The sequence below is a fragment of the Nesoenas mayeri genome, assembly GCF_963082525.1.
Source record: "Nesoenas mayeri genome assembly, chromosome: 1".
Lineage (NCBI taxonomy): Eukaryota > Metazoa > Chordata > Aves > Columbiformes > Columbidae > Nesoenas > Nesoenas mayeri.
In genome coordinates, this window is record NC_137541.1 from 69,089,003 (window position 1) to 69,107,891 (window position 18,889).

At 37.2% G+C, this 18,889-nt stretch overlaps 1 protein-coding gene across 1 annotated transcript in view; it reads right to left on the bottom strand.

Moving 5' to 3' along the window:
* The window catches only part of ANO2 (anoctamin 2), a gene marked incomplete at both ends in the record, with an annotated part of 178,682 nt that overhangs the window by 105,844 nt on the left and 53,949 nt on the right, over positions 1-18,889 (bottom strand). The window contains 3 exons of the mRNA XM_080356136.1: positions 5,124-5,206; positions 9,013-9,173; positions 11,723-11,857. Coding sequence (XP_080212262.1) covers positions 5,124-5,206; positions 9,013-9,173; positions 11,723-11,857 — 379 coding nt within the window. The remainder of the gene's footprint in view (positions 1-5,123; positions 5,207-9,012; positions 9,174-11,722; positions 11,858-18,889) is intronic.

The following is an 18,889-nucleotide window of genomic DNA, read 5'->3' on the forward strand; positions in this document are numbered from 1 at the left end:
AGCTGAAAGTATCCCATTAACTAGATCACAAAAAAATTTGAAAATATAGTAGATAGAGTTAAACCACGACTGAATTAAGAGAGAATGGGATAAACCTGTAAACACAATATCACCAAGTCTGCTTGCTATCTAATTCCATCTTACCCAATTTACTTTCCTTATTACTTTTGCTTAACTCAGCAATAATCCACAGTCTTCCACTAAGGGTTTGTAACAAAGATACCTCAAAAGTCATTTTTAGGCTGACAAAAAGTTCCAAAACAGACTTTATTCTAGCCGGAAAAGTGTAGCCAATAAACCGACTAGAAACAGGGTTTATAAAATTATTTAACACTCGACAACATAAAATATAGGTTGGGATATCAGTTGAGGAAATTATTGGGAAATGACAACATAAGAATAATGGGGATCTACAACATACACTCATACACTCACAAGAAATAAAAAGCAGAGGCCACTCACTCCAGGTTACCCACAAGGAATAATCACTTGCCTGGGTTAGGCAAGGGCTTGCGCTTGGGCTAGACAAGGATTCACACTTGCCTGGGTTGGGCAAGGAGTCATTCAAGGATATACCCTGTAAATAATCATTTACCACAGGAGGAGGTGAGGTGCTCTCAGTCCCAGGAAGTTTCCTTAGATGACATCTCAGACTAAGGAGAGGGATCCAGTTCACTGACCCGCTGTTCTGAGAAGACCACTCAAAGGTGGTCTTCAGCAAGAATCTAGTTTTATAGCCTGGTCAGGTTTGGTTGTGGGCATTACAACATAGGTCAGAAGCTTCTCTGGATACCTTCTTTGTTGAGGACACAGTCAACTGACCACCCCTCCTGCCCCCCAGCTGGGTAGAGATGAAGTCACGCTGCCCCGGGGCAGGGGAGGATATGACTGTCAGCACCTTGGCGCCACCCTAGATTTGCACGTTGGGATAGGCACAATGAGGCACAAAAGGTGCTAAAGAGCCACCCACTGCCCTATTGAAGGCTCCAGATCTCAGGGGGATGTGCAACTGCCACGGTTTTGTTTGTTTTTTTGTTTTTTTTTTTTTTGTATGGTTTGGTTTGTTTTTTTTCTTATTTGTTTTGTTTTGTTTAGTTTTAAGTCATGAAATAGCAAAAGGAGGAACAAGACTTTGGGAATTCAGAGAACTTTACAGAGCACAAGATTTGAACTTAGTAGACATGTTTCTAATGGAGACAGAAACCTAAGTTCCTCCTTGTTGTACTGAAACAGTATAACAGCATGACTATTTAAACAATAACAAGAGCTCGAAACATTAGTATTTCAGTCAGTGTGGACTTTCTGTCCATTTATTCTTCTGAGTTCTGCTCCAAATTCCAAGATTTCTTCTTTTATAATTACATTTCTATTTCAGTTTACACAAGACTGTTGGTAAAAGAAGGTAAAAACTTTTCCACACAAAACTTAAAGCAGGAACATCCTGACTCCTAGAAATACAGTTTCTGAAGATTCCTTGGAGTCAAAGAGTTTCTACTCCCTACATGCTAATTAGAGTCCCTCAGTATTTCTTCACCAGCTCCTTCACAAATAGAAGAGGGTAAGCATTCTTCCACCTCTACCCCTGCTTTATTGATGGTTACATCCTTTGTCACACAAATTGAAAAACAAGCAAATGCACAACCTGTTTGACTGGATTACACAAACATACATCTGTGGCACCTTGAGTGCTTATTCATGATATTCCTAAGACTTTGTCTGTTTTCATGTTTCTAGTCTTTGTTTCTTTTCTTTCCCCTTCCTATTTAGTTATCAGTTGCTCAATTTCTTTTGAACACAGTTATCTATTTTACAGCCTAGTACCCAATGCTACCTATATTTTGGCAAATTTCAGATATAAAAACAGATCCTCCAAGTCTGTACAGCTGCCAGCCGCAAATATGCATGCAAGCATTAGGAAGTCTCCTTTCTCAGATTGCCATTGCCAAGATATTTACAAATAAATGGACTAAATTAATCTCTTCTGAGATTAATGACTCTTCTGAAGCAAAATATTTGGCTTAGGGTGTTCAAAGAGTAATTTTACTGAAAATTTTCTAGTCAAGGGTCCACAAAAATCACACAGAAGACATTCATTTCATATCAATTCTCACAATGTACTTCTCAGCTCTTCAACTTCTATGGTTGTTTTCTTCCCTATTTGGGTTCCATAACTTCCCTTTCTAAAGAAATTGATAAAATAAATAACTCCATCAAGTCTAAAAACTGTTAAACTTTCTCACCCCTTCCTTCTCCCTCTGTTAAGTGAACTTGTGTATTCCACTGCAAGTTCCTTCTGGCCTAACCTTAGCAGACACAATTTTCCATTTTCCAACATAATTTTCAATACTTGTAAAGACTTGATCACCTCTGAAACATTTTGCCAGTATCTGTCTTACAGACAAATTTATCCTCATCTTTATTATTCAAATGGATAAAAGGTGAACACAACCTGTTCTAACATTTGCATTTTTGCTGAAGCACCAAGAGCTGCTAATGATATGGTGTGTGGTTTTTTGCTTAAGATGTCAGGTCAAGAGACATGTCCATTTTGAGTATTATTCTTCAAGAAAGAGATGGTTCAACTATCTAAGGAACATTTAACAAACAACTGTTGTTTTTACATAACTGAGGACCTGGCACCTGACCCGAGCAGGTGGGAAGAGGCATCGGACTATGAATCCTCAATGTAAAACATAGTCTTTTCCCAGAATATATACTGATAACTGTATACGTACTGATATCTGTATTTACAAGTTAATTTAGCGGGAAGGACTGAGAGACATTGGACTATGAATTTTTAATGTAATACACAGTCTCTTCCCGGAATATGTACTGACACCTGTATACATACCGATACCTGTATTGATAAGTTAATTTAGGGGGAAGTGTAGCCAAAATACCAAGAATCCATATCTTAAATAGATTGATTAGGGGAAGGGTATTGTGTGTGTCAGGATAGTCTGTAAACCCTGAAGTACCCAACCAATGGGGAACAGGGGAGGGAAGTTGTGGGTAGGATTTTGGGGAGATATAGGCAGGGGCTTTTTGCCCTATTAGGTGTGCCTAGCTTTAGGTAGAACACCCGGTCTTGCAAAATTGTTATTAAAATATGCTTTGCTGAGAGATCTTGCCTGAGCTTATTATATTTGCAAAATAATTGTTTCCTACAAACTCGAAAATGTCCAGAAGGGAACGAGAATAAACAGACATCTAAAAAAATGATGTAAGAACAAAGATTGAAAGAGCAAAAGCTAGTTCATCTTATTAAAAAAAAAAGCGACAGAGATATATGATATTATGTTGAAATTTACTGAAAAGTGGAAAGAGGTAATATTTTTATCTCTGAAAGGAAGAACAAGAAAAAAACTTAGTATTTAGCAAGGAGATTTACGCTAGACACTAGGAAAATCTTATTAGAAGTAACGGTAAATAAGTATTAGAATAGATTGCCTAGGGAGGAAATGAAATCTCCACTGCTGGATTTATTTAAGAACAAATTAGACAAATGTCCTTTAAAAATGATTTGAGTAGAGTTGATCCTACCATGCAAAACGGATGGCCCCTCTAAGTCTATTCCAGCCTTATTTTTGTGACCCCATGTTCCTAATTCTTCAACTGGTGCTGAAATGTGTCTGGCACTCCTTCACTTGTCATAAACAAAGTATTCTTTCTGATCCCACAGTTCCTGTCCACAAACTTTACCACTTCAGAGCTCTTCATCACAGGACCTCACAAATCTACAGATTCCTTCACAGCATTTTGCAAATAATGAGCTAAACCTTAGGATTTTGTACTGCTAGTGATGGACTTGAAATTCAGTAAAATCTGTTGCATTCATCAAGTGTGCTGCAGAGGCAAGAGTTTGCTCTCCACCCTCTCAGTCTATGCTGTAGTTAGCACAAAATTGCTGTTTTCCCACGTAACAGTATGATGTTCCACACAAGACAAGCAGTAATTTCTAATGTGCTGATGCACTTGGCTTGCATCACAACTTATAAAGTGCAAGTACTGGGTCGTATTGTGAGTATCATCCACTTCTTAACTGGATGGAGAGCACTGAAAAAGCTGAGAAATCAGAGGTAAAATAAGGAAGGCTGTAGTCAAGTCATTAATGAAGGAATACTCCAGAAGTCTCCCTTAAACTAAAGACATTGCTAAAGGTTGCATTTGGGGATAGAGATGGAAGAAGAATAATACTGGAGTCTATGGTCTGTTTTCAGGGCTATTTTATAATTTTATCCAATGATTCTTATCTGAGAAACAGACAAAAGTGGTATAACATTATTACCATACTACAGCATGCAATTCTTAATTACTGAATATTACCTTATTCTAGAGCTACGTCAGCATTTATTGCTAGGAGATATGTAATGGAAGCTTCAAAATCTACCTGTTCTTAGTATGATATTTGGGGCTAATAACTGCACTTTATTTAGTCTGAGTTAGAAACTAATCCTCTGGTCAAAGTCAGTGATTTAAATAGATCATAGGCCATGACATGAAACAATGCCTAAGAACAAATCTAAAACCAAATTTAGGGATTTTGTAAATACTAATAAACAAGTATGCCTCACTTTTTGGTGACCGCAGGTACAGTTAGAAGCCCCATGTGCTGGTTGCAAATCACTTTTAAATTGTTCTTAAGAAACCAAGTCCATCTGGTGCTTACAACAGCTTTGTCAGTAAGTATGTAGAGTTCAGGTTGTTGTACCTAAGGCATCACAGATGCAGCACAGCCCTGAATGCAAATATTATTTATGTTATACTGACATGTTTAAATCATCATCACAACTAAGTTTTGTTAAACATAATTAAGTAACATCTATTTATTACACTCTGTACATAGGTATATGGCCATCCTCAGCAAAGAATTATCTGCTGTTATCTTATAATCCTTTTTTATCATTAATTGTTAAAATTAAAGAGCTGACCAGTAAGATGTAGGGGATGATTTCTTTAATTATACATTGGTACTCAGAACTGTATCAGTTACAGTCATTTAAAAACCATAGCTATGACCTGCATTGTGCTGAAGAACATTCATGAGAAATCTAAATGTCAATGCATATCACCAGATATAGAATAATTTACACAATAAATTAGAACAGAGAGAGGAAATTTACCTCTTCTTCTTCTAGTCCAGTTAGATCCCAGAAGTAACTCAGTCTCATCTGCAAACGCTTCCATTGTTCAAGGAACATAGTAGCTTTAAAAAAAATTTTAAAATTATAAATCCAATGCACTATGATGAATGTTTGTGTTACTTATAAACCCCAACATATATTTTAATCCCATTATGCTAGGTCCTTTCTAAACAAGCACTAAGAAACAAGCCCAGGACCAATTTTAAAGAAAGAACACAAGCAAAGCATGGAAACAACAATTACTGTTTCTTTACAAATAAAATACAGAAAGATAGAACATGGAGTGCCCAATGGCACTGGTAAGTTCTTTTCAGAGACTGGAACTGAACCCGTATCTGCTGATATCCACTCCAAGAACATCATGTCTCTTAATTTACCATGAGTCACTGTATAATTAATGAATACAAAACATACAATGAAAAAAAATCTAGGTCTAATCTGTAACACTCTAACTTGCCAAACAGATTTTGCTGTTGAATGTTTTTGTCCTGCATAGATACAGTGATTTTGTCCTAAAGGACTAGCCAGTTGTTGAGTCTCCTGCTTTTCCTTTTTCATTAAGATGGAAGAACAGTTGTACTGTTGTCTCATATTTATGGTCTCTTGACCTTCTCTCATAATTGCTGTTTCCTCTAGATAGTTCTTTGACTAGTTGCTCATGATTTATGGACATAAGGATTAATTAGAAATAGTAATTCTTACTCTTGACTTGTGGACACCTATTTTCAGATGACTGTATCAATACTAAACCAGTATATACCAACTAAAATCTATAGCTATAAACAACTGAGGGCACTACTTTCCATTTTATTATGCTTCATATCACTTTTTCAGTTGTTGAAAAGGGGATTGTGAAAACATTGTCAGATCATGGCAGTTTTTTTACCACTTTGAACATCTTTTAGACAGCTCCACAAGACAGATAACAGTGGAGAATTAGATCCAGCTTTCCTTGACTGCATCTACAGTTGGTGTGAGCTGTAAGATAACACTAGCAAAAGTTAGAGTACTATTAGAATAAGCTGTTTTTACAAGACAGAATCTATTCCAACAGTAAACTGCAAATGTTTTCTGCACTGATATCCTCCCATAATGTAAGAAATAAATATAATTTAAACACTGGACTCTCAGTATACTGAAAGTAAATCCTGACATTAAGACATTAAGCTGCTATCTCCCGTTCCTTCTTTACAGAGGACACATAAAAACTATATTTAGCATGTTTTGAAAACACAAAGGTTTTAAGATATCCTACATACAGAAACATTTGGTTATTTTATAGGGTGTTATTACTCATTCTATTTTTTTCCTGTTATTCAAAAAGTCAGTTCCACATTTACCTCTGTAAGAACTTACTTGGCTAGATGAAGTAGCTGTTCTAAAATTAGCAAGTTTGCATTGATTGACACTAGCAGAAAATTGGTCTCATGATATTCAATTGTCCTTCTAATAAACAAATCTGAGAACTGAAATTCAACATCCCACACCACCAGTGACATTAAGCACAATTAGCCAGGCATTACTCTGTATTTTGTGAATATGGTCATTTGCAAACAGTATTGCTGGAATCATGAAGATACTTTATGAGGCATCAAGATCAATTAGTAAAAGAATGATTCTTTTCAAGATATTAACCATATGGTAAGTCACCTGCCTTTTACAGAATGGGAGAAGTCAAGCAGGATAGAAGACTTCATGTGCCCATCATGAAATGAAGTCAGCTCTTATTACTGTACTTTACTCTTTTAACTATACAATTGTAAGTTACGAGACATGCCAGTTTCCACATCACTATACTATGTCTAGTGAAAAAGCACTCAGGCAACATTTAGCCAACATACTGTGAGGCAAGCTGCCTAAATGTGTGAATAAGCTCTGTCATTCAGCAGAATGAGCTCTAGATAGAACCAGTACAGTTTCCTAGTAGTAAGGCAGCAAAATTTGGTGCAATCTAATACTTAACAGGCAAGTTGGGCAGAGTTACTAAAGGATACGTTATTTCACTTTGCTGTTCTTTGTATATGATGTCTGCTGTAGTTTCCTGCACTGACAAGCTCAGTTATCATGGTCTCAAGAACAGACTTTCCCAATCCATGGGAAACATTCTTTGGAGGTGGGCTACAGCTCAGAAAGGGTTTTTTTATTCTTAAGTGCCATTTTTTGGCATATTCTTTTGATTTTTTTTTGTTGCTTTCTGTTCCTTTACAAATTCTAATAATTTATCTTAGTATAAGGATATATCAACACTTTGTTTTGCACATTGCATTGCTGGTACTAAAATATATTTATTTTGGATGAGGCTGCATTTGCATGGATGCAAGTTTACAGTACAGATTCTCCATCAGGAAAATACTATTTATCTATGAAAGAGTAAATGAATTGTCAGTCATACACATGCTGTCTAAAAAGCTACACTGAAACTTGGACAAGGCAGCATATTTCATGCTTCGTGGCAGCAGATAAACTGTGGCACCTTATCTGTCAATCTAGCCTGTCATTGGCAGCAATCTGAAATAGGAAAATGCCATTGTGAGAGGTTATAAATTCATCGTCTTTTGTCATTTCTTTCTGTCATAGTGCTTACATACTCTCTAACTTCTGTTGAAGAGTTTTCAGAAGCTGCTAAACATAAACTTCTTATGTCCATGATCTGTTCTGTTTGCAAGTTCTTAAAAAATCCTAGGTATCCATACCTACCACCAATCTACAGTCATTTCTAAAACAAGCTGTGAAATTTGGATAGGGTTGCAAAGCATAACACACTATTTGCTGAGGGATGGCTATAGTACAAAAATAAATTTCATCTTTCATATAGGCCCATTTTAAGCACTGAAATGCCACAATAAGGTCTCCTTGGAGCCTTATCTTCTTCAGGCTGAACAATGCCAACTTTTTCAGCCTCTCACAGAAGAGGTGTTACAGCCCTCTGACCATTTTTGTGGCCCTCCCATGGATTATCTCCATCAGGTCCATGTCTTTCCTGTGGTGAGGGCTCCAGAGCTGGATGCAGTGCTCCAGGTAGGGTCTCACTAGTGCAGAGTAGAGGTATAGAATGAAAATTTTGTTTTATGAACAGTGAATAGGGATATAAAAAATCATTTTACAGTAGAAATAACACCTTTAACTTTCACAATAAACAAGACCTAGAGTGAATGAGGGCAATAATACACAGAAGCACAGAACACACACACACACACTTTTCAGGGCAAGGCCAGAAACAATAATACTACAATGCATTCATTAGTCTTTATGAAGTGTTTTGGTATTCTCAGTGAGACAGGGTATATTTGTCATTAAAGAAAACCAAGCTGGTTTAAGTGGAATACCTTAGAACATATTATAATTAAAACAATAATAGTCCCATTGTTCTTGGAATCCCTTAGAGTTTTGATAAAATTATGTGACTAGGTTGTCCCACATGGAAGTGCACTCTGTACTTAAATTAAACCCTTATAGGTGCCTGCACTACACCATTCCCCAAATACATTCCTGCCCAAAATGTAGAAGGTGTTAGAGGGACCTGCCATGCGGACAGAAAAGGTGGAAAAACATAGCAAAGCTTAAAGCAGTAGAGGAAGAAAGGACACATTTTTCTTCCCTGAACTACCCAACTCCTCTTCATTTATTCCAAAGCTTGTTGTTGACAGCAGAAAGCCTTGTAATATTGCTTTCTTCAGTCTCAGCTCAGACAGTCCCTCACTGGCCCTCCAAGGCTTGCCAGCTTCATAAAGCCATATGTTCCCATTCAATCCAATAGCACTTTTCTATACGTAAGGCTACTGCATTCTACTACTGTCCATTACAGCTTTCATTTCTGTCAGCAGCCCAAAGATCAAACGACACTGCTAACGTGCAAAGCAATGCTCACCCCAGAGAGCCATGAAGATGGAGAAGAAAACCGTGGCAGGGTTGTCAAACAAGTGGCTAGCTCGAGCGGTGGCACATGCAGAGCTGAGGTTCCAGTAGTCACAGAACTTGTCACACAGGGGGCACATGGTGAAGGCATTGCGTTGATCACACATTTCTTTACTATGAATGGCAAGTGCACAAGTTCTTAGATTATTACTACTCAGAAAAGGGGGTATACGCTATTGATATTAAGCAGCACCTCATAGCTATTACAAGGTATTTGCACCATACAGGGCTTGAAGTTTCAGAGAACAGAATGTATGTGTTTCTTCAAGGCACATTTCCATCTGCTGGAATATCAGAATACTTACAGGCATCTTACCAACAGAAGAACAATGCAACATAGCAACCAATCAAATCACTACACCGTATTAGTGAATTAGCGAAGATTGCATCACTGATGATTGAGGTTAAGCACACTAAAAGAAAATAATTAAAACACAGTCAAAGTGGAATTTGCCATCTCTACATTCAGTTGCATGATTTGATACAGATCAAATTTAAATTCATTAAAAAGAATTCCAAAGTGGTTGTAAAGGATGTTCTGTGCCCTTGATAAAACACATATTTTTAACATGATGGCACAAAAATCCATGTCAAATACCATGTTACTTTGTGTGTTTGGACTAGCCATAAAAGCTGCATAAAAGCCAGAACCAGCAACCAGGCATGTCGGTTGGTCTGGTCATAGATAGAATGAATCTGCAACATCATTCACAAAATACACCAGGTTTTACTATAAACTGACATATGTTAACTGAATTGAAAATACTACCAAGAGTCTTGTTCTTATCAAGGCCATTTTATTTCACAACATTTATTTTGAGATTCACCTCCACCCTGCATTTTATTTGTGAGTTATTTGTAAAAAATAACATTTGTTTTCCCAGTATAGAGTTTTAACACCAATTTTCATCTGTATCGCCATCTTCGATAAGGTTTTGGCTAAGTTATTCAAGTGGGATCAGTTATTTTAAGCACCCATACTAGTATGTTTTAAAGGTGTTCAGATACTGTGTGCACAGTGATTTTTGGGAAATTAGATAACTTTATATCTCAGGATTCTCATGTTTGAATGGTCATAAATATGGATGTGGTATTCTTGGTCACAATAGCTTCTTGTTTTTCTAGTACAGAATTCTAACCTAATTTTCAAAAATATAATTTTAAACAAATAGGGAAAAAGTCCCCTTTCCCCTAGCAGTAACTCTTACAACTGGAAGGCTTCCACTTCTGCCTGATCAGATATTCAGTTGTATTTCTTTTGCTCAGTTTACAGCATAGCTTCATCTGTCCTCAGGAAAATGTGAAATAAGAGACTTGCCTATAGATTTAAAAATCTTTAAAGTTGTTATTTTATTTCTTAGCCTTTTTTTTTTTTGCTATGTACTTACTCAGTTTCTAAAAATCTTTAAAAAATTATCACTATCTCTTTAACAAGCCAAACCCTACTTGATGCTGCTGAGTATGCTTCCAGTTTTTGTTTGTTTGTTTTATAAGGTTTGTATGAGAAAGACCATACCTGCACATTCTTACTCCGATAAACTGAGTAGTGCAAAGCCCAACTGTCCTGGCCAGGACTGTGAGCTAAGGAAAGACTTGCAACATTGCTTCATTGAAAGCTGGCATACTGTGATCATCATTGTTCCTGTATTGACCATTATTAAATACCATTTTTTTTCTATGACTTCAAATGAGAAAATCATGATTCAAGATATAGTATCACTACGTTTCATGTTATGTCATTTGAAAGGCACACAGCTGTTTCCAGCTATCATACTGTTAAAAGTAATGCTCTCTTCTATTTCAAAAGGCAGTAGAGGGTGCTGCAGATACATCTTATCCATAAATCTCCCTTAAGTGTTAGTCCAAGCTTTCCCACAGACAAACACAGCCTATCAAGATTCATTCAGATCAAGCTAAGAAAACAAACTCTGTCTCTCATGTGTTGTTATTCATCATTTACTTATCAATAATAATGTCCTACTCCAGTGATCTGCTTGAAAAGTTGCTAGTTCATTTTAGAGAATGCAGGAACTGCCACAGATAATAGAGAGGACAGAGAGGAAGTGTCTTTCTTTCTTTTTTTTTTTTTTTTTTTTATTCCACTGAGAAACAGACATTAACATCAATTTGGCAGTTTTTCTTTAGTTTAACACCTTCAGAACATACAGCACAAAACTCAACATTTTTCTGTAACTATCAAGAAGGAGAATACTGCCAATATCAAATTGCTAATTCTGCTAACTATTGTTCATATTACTTGTGCAAATAGCTTGGTTTTACTAGGAAGAACAAAGTAATCTAAGAGTTCTGGACAGTGTATTTACATTAACTGTAGTGAGTTCTGCATGATGTCTATCTGGGTAAGCATGGACATATGTGCATTCATAAAAAGCAAATGGATGTAATAAAAAAGAATTTCCAATAACACAGTAGACTCACTGAACAATTTCAGTTGCTGCAATACTGAACAGCTAAATAAATGCATGTAATTCAAACATCTTGTCTACTCAATGCAAGTATATTTCTAATGTTCACAGGGTTGTTAGTGATACATCACTGCTCTTCAGACATGTTAAAAGCAATTATTCTCACTAAGGGTTACAAACAAAAAGCACAGTGTTACAATTTTCAAGTAACAAATTTTTGATCACAGAGAAGCTTACCTAGGGATGTCACTCTCAATGGTTATACATCCATAAAGAAATACAATAATCCCAACTACTGAAGATGGAATGAGGAATTCTGTATATAAACCCAGCCATGCAAAATAAAGTCCTATCTTTTCTCCAAAATACTTTCTGAAAAATAAGGAAAAAAAAAGGTATGTGTCAAGGTTTTAATTTTCAAATGTGTTTTACAGATTCTTACAATCCCCAAATATTAAAATACTAATTGTCAAATACATGGATGAAAACCCTGAGTTTCTTGAAGTCAGAATCACCAATGGAAGGAGATGATTTGGGAAGTTAGGAGTTCTCCTTTCTGAGAAGTTATGACAGTCCTGTATCATTATAGTACACAGAATCATAGCATGGTTTGGATTGGACAGGACTTTAAAGATCATCTAGTTCTAACCTCCCTGCCATGGGCAAGGACACCTTCCACTAGACCAGTTTGCTCAAAGCCCCATCCAACCTGACCTTGAACACTTCCAGGGTTGGGGCATCCACAGCTTCTCTGAGCAACATGTTCCAGAGTCTCACCACTCTCATAGAGAAGAATTTCTTCCTTATATCTAATCTAAACCCACCCTCTTTCAGTTTAAAGCTATTACCCCTTACCCTATCACTACACACTCCTGTAAAAGTCCCTCTCCAGCTTTCTTGTAGGCTCCCTTTAGGTACAGGAAGGCTGCTATAAGGTCTCCCTGGAGCTTCCTCTTTTCCAGGCTGAACAACCCCAACTCTCTCAGCCTTTCTTCCATAGAAGAGGTGCTCCAACACTCTGATTATATTCACGACCCTCCTCGAGACTTGCTCCAACATGTCCATATCCTTCTTATGCTGGGGGCCCCAGAGCTGAATGTAGTACTCCAGGTGGAGTCTCGTGAGAGTGGAGTAGAGGGGGAGAATCGCCTCTCTTGACCTCCTAGTCACACTTCTTTCTATGCACCTCAGGATACAGTTGACTTCCCGGGCTTCAAGCTGCATTGTCAGGTCATGTCCAGCTTCTCACCAACCAACATTCCCAAGTCCTTCCTCGCAAGACTACTCTTAATTCATTCTCTGCTCAGCCTCTATTTGTGCTTGGGATAGCCCAAACCCATGTGTAGGACTTAATATCTGCTCAGGGAAGACTGCAGCTTTTGCATCTCCTAAATGAAGTAAGTGAAATATCCCTCACTTCCATCAAGAGTAGCAGAATTTCAATCAAATATTTAGCAGAAAACACTGGAAAGGATTTAGCTCTTCAAAAGTGTATTTAGATAAACCATTATTCTTTGCCTCTGTAGTCCTCCTGGATTCAATTGGTGAAAGTCACGGAAATTATACCTATGGGAACATACTGATGGTGTGCTCTGGTATCTTAAAAGACCAGTGATCTTGAATTTCTGTTAAACCAGGAAGGTTCACTTGTGCACTTAGCACTGGCTTTTCAGAAATAACACTTTTTTTAGTACTTCAGCCCAACATCTTCATGAATCACACTGAAAGATGAAACTCACTGGCCATTCCAACATACCGTTAGGAGTGATTACAAATATTACAAAACACTAAGAGCTGCAGGGAGCTCAAGATCTCACCATCATTAAAATGAGACTAAATTTAGATAAAGTGCAACATGCTTAGAAACATTTCAAAAGCCAGAGAATATGACGGAGGAATGTTGGACAGCTATACAGAAAGCACTCAGGGCATGACATGGCATTTGAATTAGAGAGACATACGTTCCTGTTGTGGTGGTAGAAAGAACAAAAACAATCTCAAGATAATATGTCTAATAAAAGGAAGACAAGACTTACTCGTGTAAACACTGAGCAGAATCCCAGTTTGAGACTGATTCTGAACTCATTCACACTAGGAAATTTTTACCTAAACTTAGCAGCCCAGATTTACATTATTCCTAAAGAAAATAGTTAAATGAGATATTTTGAGGCTCATGATTTCTTCTAACAGCCATAGTTCTATTCTGACAGACACAATGACAAACCTCCATATCTGTAGAACCGAGCTCAAGTCTGTTCAGCAGCATAAGCAAAACTGATATTTTCTACTCCCGAAAGCAGGGCCAGGCTGCTCCTGCCACAGAAGAGATGGGGGCAGCAGTGCAAGCAAGGCAGACAGCCATGAGACAAGCTAAGCCTCCGCAGTCAAGTTTTTGGCTCAGATTAAAGGAGTAAGTGTAGAAACAGTGGGGTTTCTTATTATTACAGTTCCTGCTGTTGTTCTTACACCATGACAGCTACAGCTAACTTCACATTCTTAGGCTTTCACATAGAAAGGCAGTCAATGCAGTCATGCTCATTTCAGTGTTGCCTTACATGAGTACCTATATTTGATTATGTTTAACCAACCTCATCCTTTAGGAAAGGCATATGCAATAATGAAAAGGAAAACAGATCAAGAGCACGTTAAGGTGATACACAGACAATATTGTCTTCAGCATAAGGAGATGTCATAACCTGGAGAATGAGAACAATAGGGTGGAAAATTTCATAATTCTTCTGAGAAAGCAGTACAGCCCCTACAACTGACATTTGCATGGCTGTCATATGTAACAGACTGTGTGAAGTATCAAACAACATAGGTGGAATCGTGACAGAGTGAACTGAATGACAATAACTTAATTAGCTGTGTAATTCTCTTTCATTTCAGAAAGACAACTTGTTGAAGTCAGGATGGGAATACTATTTGCAGTAACCAGTCTTTAAACAAGATATATGAGCTTAGTAACTCTACATTCACACCACAGGATAGTTTTTAAGCACCTTGCGACAAATGATTATCATGTTTGCAGAGAATACAGGGTGTTTCAAAAAGATGGGTCTAATTTCAAAAAGACAGTGTTTTCAGATTGGGTCCCTCTTTTTGAAACACCCTGTATAAGGAACTATGGTACAGAATAATTTATAAAATTATAATCTTAAATATTCATGTTGTAAATGTAATCCAAATACTGTGGGATTAGCATGCAACCTGGCACATGCCAGGTAATTTTGGAGGTAATTTTTAGTGTGCAGTTTTCTTCACCTTTTTTGTTTTTTGATAATTATTTTTAATATTAATTGAGGGAGGAAATACTTGATTAAAATATGGAAATAATCAGATGGCCTATAGCTTTTCTTCAAGCAACATGTGTTCGTCAACATGGCATTGGAGCAGCACAGGACACAGGGAGACTCAATTTGCTTTCAGGTTTCCTCCTGACTGGGAGGTGACACATCTTCCATTTGACAGTAAGGCAAACTTCACATCCTTAAAAACATGAAACAAGAAGGAGGAGAATGGGATTATCCCGATACTTGTCTTCTCACTCCTTCCTTATTTGTAGAGTTGTGCAACATGCATAGCCCAGTGCTCCAAAGAGGTCAAAGCAGACATGAAAATGGTCCATAAACTGGGTTGTTCTAAACTGTTTATTGTTTTGACAAAGGGCCACAAATTAACACAGTGTTTAAATCCTAGAAGCATTCAAGACCAGCTGACCAGGGTCAATGAAGTTGAAGCTTCCTCTACAAGCCTCTACCATTCTAGTGACAACTTTGATCTGTAGCCTATAAAGCAAAGGGTTGCTATTTGCATCCCTGCCAAGACAAAGTGAAAAGAGCTCAAAAATGTCCTGGCAGTATTCAAAAAAATAGTTGCCAGGAAGAAAACTGCACAATGTTCTGTAACTTAACTGTTTTGAAAATAAAAACAATTAGGATTGCTGTGCCCAAGCTCAGTCCACCAATGTGCCAGAAAGTGAAATAATCTAAGGAGAAACAATGAGAGTGCTTGAAAGCATGGTGACAAATTTAAATATGAGTTTATAAACCTAGCAGAACACATGATGTGGACATGCTTCTTCCTTTTTTGACATGTCCCAAGACCTGTTCTCCCTTTGCTCAGGAGTCAAGCCTCTACAAACACCTGTGACAGCATCTATTGCAGCCACAGCTGGATTAAATGATTTTTGGCTCAGACCTTAGGAATATCATGAGATGTGTTTCTTTCTAGCACCCCTCTACAAATTTCTTAAGAAAGGCACACTGGACATAGTTTTACAGTGTTTGAAAGCATTCCACCCCTACTCAAGTCAACAGTTTCATGCTAGCAAATTGCAATGCTATTTGACCTTGAAAGCAGGCTAAATTTTCTCAAATGTGGACATACTAGTCCATTTATATTTTCACACTAAAAGGAAAAAAAAAAAAAAAAAAAAGATTATTGTAATGAATGAAGAGGTGAAAAACATATTCTTCCAGAGTGGAGTAAGATATATATCAAGAAAAGGAATTTTGACAATTTTTTGTATATTTACACCAAGACGTTGACATATTCTCTCATTTACATTGTGATAAAACCAGTCTCTATCATACTCAATGAATTGCTCATTATTTATGCTGGCCTGGAAACAGTGAACTGAGGTTAGAGTTTTGCCCTTTGTTGGTAGCTAACTCACATCCAGTTCACATGTATCCAGACAAAGCTGAGGACTAATCCTTTCCAAAGTGTGCTTGTGGATAACCCACTACAAAGTGTCACGAAAAAAAGTATGCCCACTGCATTGCATGAGCTTTATTTCCACATTAGTTGTATTCTAATGTAGAGAAATGGCCCTTTATACACACATATGCAATGAGGGCAGCAGTTTTCATCCAAAGCAAGGGGCAAATGGCTTTGATAATAATTATGCACCACTCCTTTAAAAAGCAGCAGCCAAGAATTTTGTTCTGTGTGCTATTAAAGTCTAAGGCGGAATTGTGTACTTTTCTTTTTGGAAGAGTTTTTGAATGCTGGTTAAATGGCCACCTACCAAGCACTAAGTTCTCTTCATTAAGAATCATGTCTCTAAGGAAAGATTTGACCAAATCATCAATAACTTCTTCAGAAGCTGAACAAAATCACTTTTTTTTTTTTTAATAATTTCTCAAGAACAAGAAAATGATAAGAAACAGCATTAAAAAAAAAACCCACAAAACATCAAAAGTCACCTGTAGAAAGCACATTCCCTCTCATGGCAGAGTTAGAATAAGTATTGGAAAGACTGCAGTTTACTCAATTCCCTCTGCTTCACCCATATAACACTTGAATCAGACATCTGCAAAGCACTTCTGTCCGTCTGACTGCCAAACCAACATCAAAAAGAATAACTAATAATTAAACTCTCTACTTGCATGTTGGTCACAGTGCTTCCATGCCAAGTTGTGAAATTTATAAATAGATTAAGATATAGGAAGTGGGGAGAAAGAACAAAGAAAAAAAAAAAAAAACAAAAAACAAACAAACAAACAAAAACCAAAACAAAAAAAAACCCACAAAACAACAACAACAACACAACAACAACAAAAACCCCACAAATGCTTAGTTTTTGACTGCAAAAGTAAGTGTGGGATACCTGGAATGTGAATAAAGCATGTGGTTTGTGACACACAGTGGAAAGAACTCTGGAATTGTTCAGGAACAAAGTTTAAAAAGCAAGGAAAAGACACTGTGGACACTGAATCACCTAACTGGAAAATCTGTTCCAAACTCTTCAGTTTTTTCATTTCCACACAGCATTCTAGGCCAGCTGTTATTTTGCATTTGCCACAATTCATTTCACCATGCCTATGGTGGTGGAATAGTTTCTGTGCAATAGTTTCTATGCAAAACTAAACTGATTTACAGTTATTTATTGGGCAGGCTTTCCTCTGTGCAAAAGAGCCAAATAAGTCATGTATTACTTACGCCTTTAAATTAAACTTATTCACACAGATTGTTGACAAAGTTCTGGTATTTCTGCTGTCAGGAGAAAGGACAAGCAGTCCTCTAAAAGTATAGATTAATGTCAGATCACCTCTTCTACCAGAGCTACTTTTAAGACTGCTTAAATATAGAGAAAACCCCAGTTACTACAACAGAATCAGGAGCAGGACATAACATCTCTTTATATCCCACCATTTCACTCCAGGTACAGCTGCCTGTGTCCAGACTTCTCTGTATTTGTCATTTTTTCTCCATTTGAAAATTTTCCCAGGGCAGGATTCAAGCATTTATTACAACCATCTGGGACACCTGGGTGGAATTACAGCTCAGCAGCAGCAGTGAGGCTGTTGCGCATCTAGAGATCCTAGAGATTTCTACCATGTTTGTGCCTGACATCATATACACACATGTTCTGTTCAGACAGTCCCAAGAAGAAACATATCAGTACTAAATCTAGATATACAGAGAGTGCACCAAATGGAGTAAAATGGAAGCCAAGAAAGACTTCTGGCAGAAGACTAGCCCCTTGGAACAACTTGCCAAGAGACTTAAAAACTTTTTATAGTAAAATATTAAGAGGAGAAGAAAAACAACTACAGAACCTCAGCTAAATTACAATGCATCTAAGTATGAAGCAACAAAGAAAAAGTCCATTAAAAAGGTTGACTGGTTCTGCCTACAGAAAACAAAGAAAGGAACTTCTGTCCAAGGTGAGAGTGCATGGTTTTCCCTAAACTGGAGAAAAAGATCAAGACTTTCCAGTAGAGAGTGCTTATGAGGGTGTTCGTGAAAATAGTTGATAAGCCAATGCAAGAACCCTAAATCAAACCCTAAATGCTAAAAGCTAGCTCTGTCCTTCATGTTTGGGGCCACATCTGCAAATGTCCCTCATTCACTTTAGAACACTTGGGACAAGATTGGTAAGACCTGGAAACAAGTTCAGAGTTACGGCGCGTCTTTTGAATTCTATACAAAGTTTCATACTCTGCTAGCTTTCTCTAGTAAGTGATGGACAGAGTCATCTGCAGTGTTTCTGTCTGAGAGCATTCACCGAAGACCAACAGAGAAACTATGAATCTGACCCTTTTTGCCTCAAAGCAGAACAAAACAAGATGCCACAAGACCCATTTAATCAAGCCCTTATAGTTAAAGTTCTTGTTTGAAAACATTAGTTAACAAGTGTTCACTGTCACCTGAAGTCTGGAGCCAAACCTCCTTAAATTACAGATTATACCAGCCACAGATATTTTTTTTTCTCACAAGGCACTTTGAAATATTATTTGTCACCTATTACAGGACAAAAAAAAAAAAAAAGAAAAAAAAAAAGGACCACTGTCAAAGTATCACAGCTCCTCAGAGAACAGTAATTTTGAAATTCACTTGGATGTAGAAGTATGTTTTCCCTTAGTCTCTTGGTTCTTAACACATATATACTATCCA